This window comes from Montipora foliosa, chromosome 6 (genome assembly GCF_036669935.1).
Source record: "Montipora foliosa isolate CH-2021 chromosome 6, ASM3666993v2, whole genome shotgun sequence".
NCBI classification, from domain to species: Eukaryota; Metazoa; Cnidaria; class Anthozoa; order Scleractinia; family Acroporidae; genus Montipora; species Montipora foliosa.
Window position 1 is genome coordinate 65,694,265 of NC_090874.1, and position 2,500 is coordinate 65,696,764.

The window sequence follows — 2,500 nt, forward strand, 5'->3', positions numbered from 1 at the left end:
GGAGCAAAGGTCAACGCCGTGGGCAAAAAGGCGGAAAGAACGGAAGACCGAGTTGGGAGGTTGTCTTACAGATGTGGAAAACAGGGCCATTTCTCTCGTGATCCGTGTTGCCCGGAAAAAGGAAGGAAATGCGCTAAGTGTTCGAGATACGGTCATTTGGCAGTCTGTTGCAAAGGCAATAATCGTCCCTCACCTGAAAATGGTACACAGAGCCACCTGAAGAGAGCCGGTGACACCCGCAGAGACAGCAGAAGAAGTGTTTGCAGGCAGACAAATCAGGTGAGAGAGTGTTGAGTGGAAGGTAGCTTTGTTATGTCTGATGAAAGCAACCCAGCAATTGCATTTGTTGTGTCAAAGCAAACAGAGGAGGACATTTGCACGGTGTCAAGGACAAGTGAGCCAACAAAAGACGTGAGTATTAATTGTATTGTTACGGAAGTGTTGATTAATTCAGGGTCGGTGAGCAATTTGACTGGCGAAGAAGATTTTCAAAAGTTAACAGAGTCAGGTTTTAAATTAAGGGGAAGATTGAACATTGTTCTAAGAAAATGTTTGCTTATGAAGGGAAGGGGATTGACGTGATTGGCCAATTTAAGGCGGATGTTTTTCTGATGGGAATTCTACATTATGGACGGAGTTGAAGGCCCTACCACGTGGGCAAGTCCAGTCGTTGTAGCACCAAAGCCCAATGGCGAGATAAGATGTTGTGTGGACATGCGATGTGCCAACGGGGCAATTGTTTGGGAGGCTGCCCGTCCCCACAGTTGATTAAGTGCTTAAAGAATTAAATGGTAGTATCGTTTTCTCTAAACTAGACCTTCGCTGGGGTTTTCATCAAATAGAGTTGCATAAAGATCCAAGGAACATAACCACCTTCTTTACCCACGAAGGCCTCTTCAGATACAAGAGGTTGAGTTTTAGGGTGGATGCGGCCCCTGAGAAATATTAGCACGTTATCAGGCAAGCAATTGCAGCTGTGGAAGGAACTGTTAACACTGCAGATGATTTTATTTTATTGTCCTTTGGAAAACCACCGCAGAACATGACCAGAATATACACAAGCTATTAGCCAAAAAAAAATTGCATTTAATCAGCTAAAAGAGGAATTAGCGGGGGCGTCAATGCTGGCCTACTTTGACAAGACTGCGCACACGAGGGTCTTAGCCTAATAGCTAGAACTTGGTTCTGTCCTAGTGCAGAAAGCTGGGAAACAGAGTCGTGCTGTATGTTATGTTACAGGTAAATTTGATATTCAGGTTGAAATGATTTCAACCTAGTTAAATTTAATTTTAAACTAGGTTGAAATTGAAAGTAGGAAACATCAACAAAAAGTCCATCAATTGTTAGCAAGTACGTGTATATTGGTAAGCCAATCGGTGCTGAAAGTGAAGGGATTGGTTAGCCTACGTTTTTCATGAGTTAGTCTGTGAAAACGCCTTTGGTCTAAGCACTGATTTTAAATGGTTAGCATTAATGTTGGGGTTAGGCATACAGTGCATGATAACCAATTCTTTCTCTTCTTCTTCTTCTTCTTCTTTTTCTTCTTCTTCTTCTTCTTCTTCTTCTTCTTCTTCTTCTTCTTCTTCTTCTTCTTCTTCTTCTTCTTCTTCTTCTTCTTCTTCTTCTTCTTCTTCTTCTTCTTTTTCTTCTTCTATAACATTTCCCAAATTTCAATTTTGTTTCCTTTTTTGAGTTGAGTGTTGTATTTCGTCAGCAAAATTTCGGCATTCGATTGTGTTCCACAAAGTGATCTTTTAGTCGCTTTTTGGCTTCTTTCTTTTTAACTAGCGATGTTTTTGAGCGCATTTTGTTTTTCAAAGGTGTTCCTTTTCTTGGTTCTGGAACGGTCCCCTCTTGAAAAGCGAGAACAGATTGTTCCTCTTTTTTGTGTTCCTTTTGATGAATTCGGAACGTGCTTTCATACTACTTGGGAACAAAATGGTCCTTCATTGCTAAAAGGGGAACCAATTGTTCCGAGTTCCGAATCCCGAGCGGAACAAATTGGTCCTTAATGGGTGATTTGGGAACTATTGTTCCTAAACATGTGTTCCTTTTGATAAAATGGGAACGTGCTTTTATAAAGATACGGAACAAAATGGTCCTTTATTGTTAAAAAGAGAACCAATTGTTCCGAATTCCTAATCCCAAGCGGAACAAATTGGACCTTAATGGGTGATCTGGGAACTACACCTTTTGCTGTTCATTTACGCAAAAGATACATTCATTTACGTCAACAGTCGAAACTACGTTCATTAGCACTTCCATGAACTTCAATAACGCGAACGAACTTTCAATAACGCTATTTGCATGTGAATTAACATTCAATAGCATCAACGGATGAACCATTGCACCTTTGGACAATCAAAGATAACAAATATCCTTTCAATCTCGCGCAATGGTTAATCATTAACACTAATAGAAAATCAATTGCATAGTGTGACAATCAATGGCGTATTAGAGACATAAAATAATCAATTTGCATGGAGACGCACAATCAATT

General features: G+C 40.3%; 1 protein-coding gene across 1 annotated transcript in view; it reads left to right on the top strand.

Moving 5' to 3' along the window:
- LOC138005926 (uncharacterized) overlaps positions 1-2,500 on the top strand; it is a 6,096-nt gene that overhangs the window by 12 nt on the left and 3,584 nt on the right. Inside the window, exon 1 of the mRNA XM_068852100.1 lies at positions 1-279. This exon is cut by the window's left edge and continues 12 nt beyond it. Within this exon, the coding sequence (XP_068708201.1) occupies positions 1-279 (279 nt within the window). The remainder of the gene's footprint in view (positions 280-2,500) is intronic.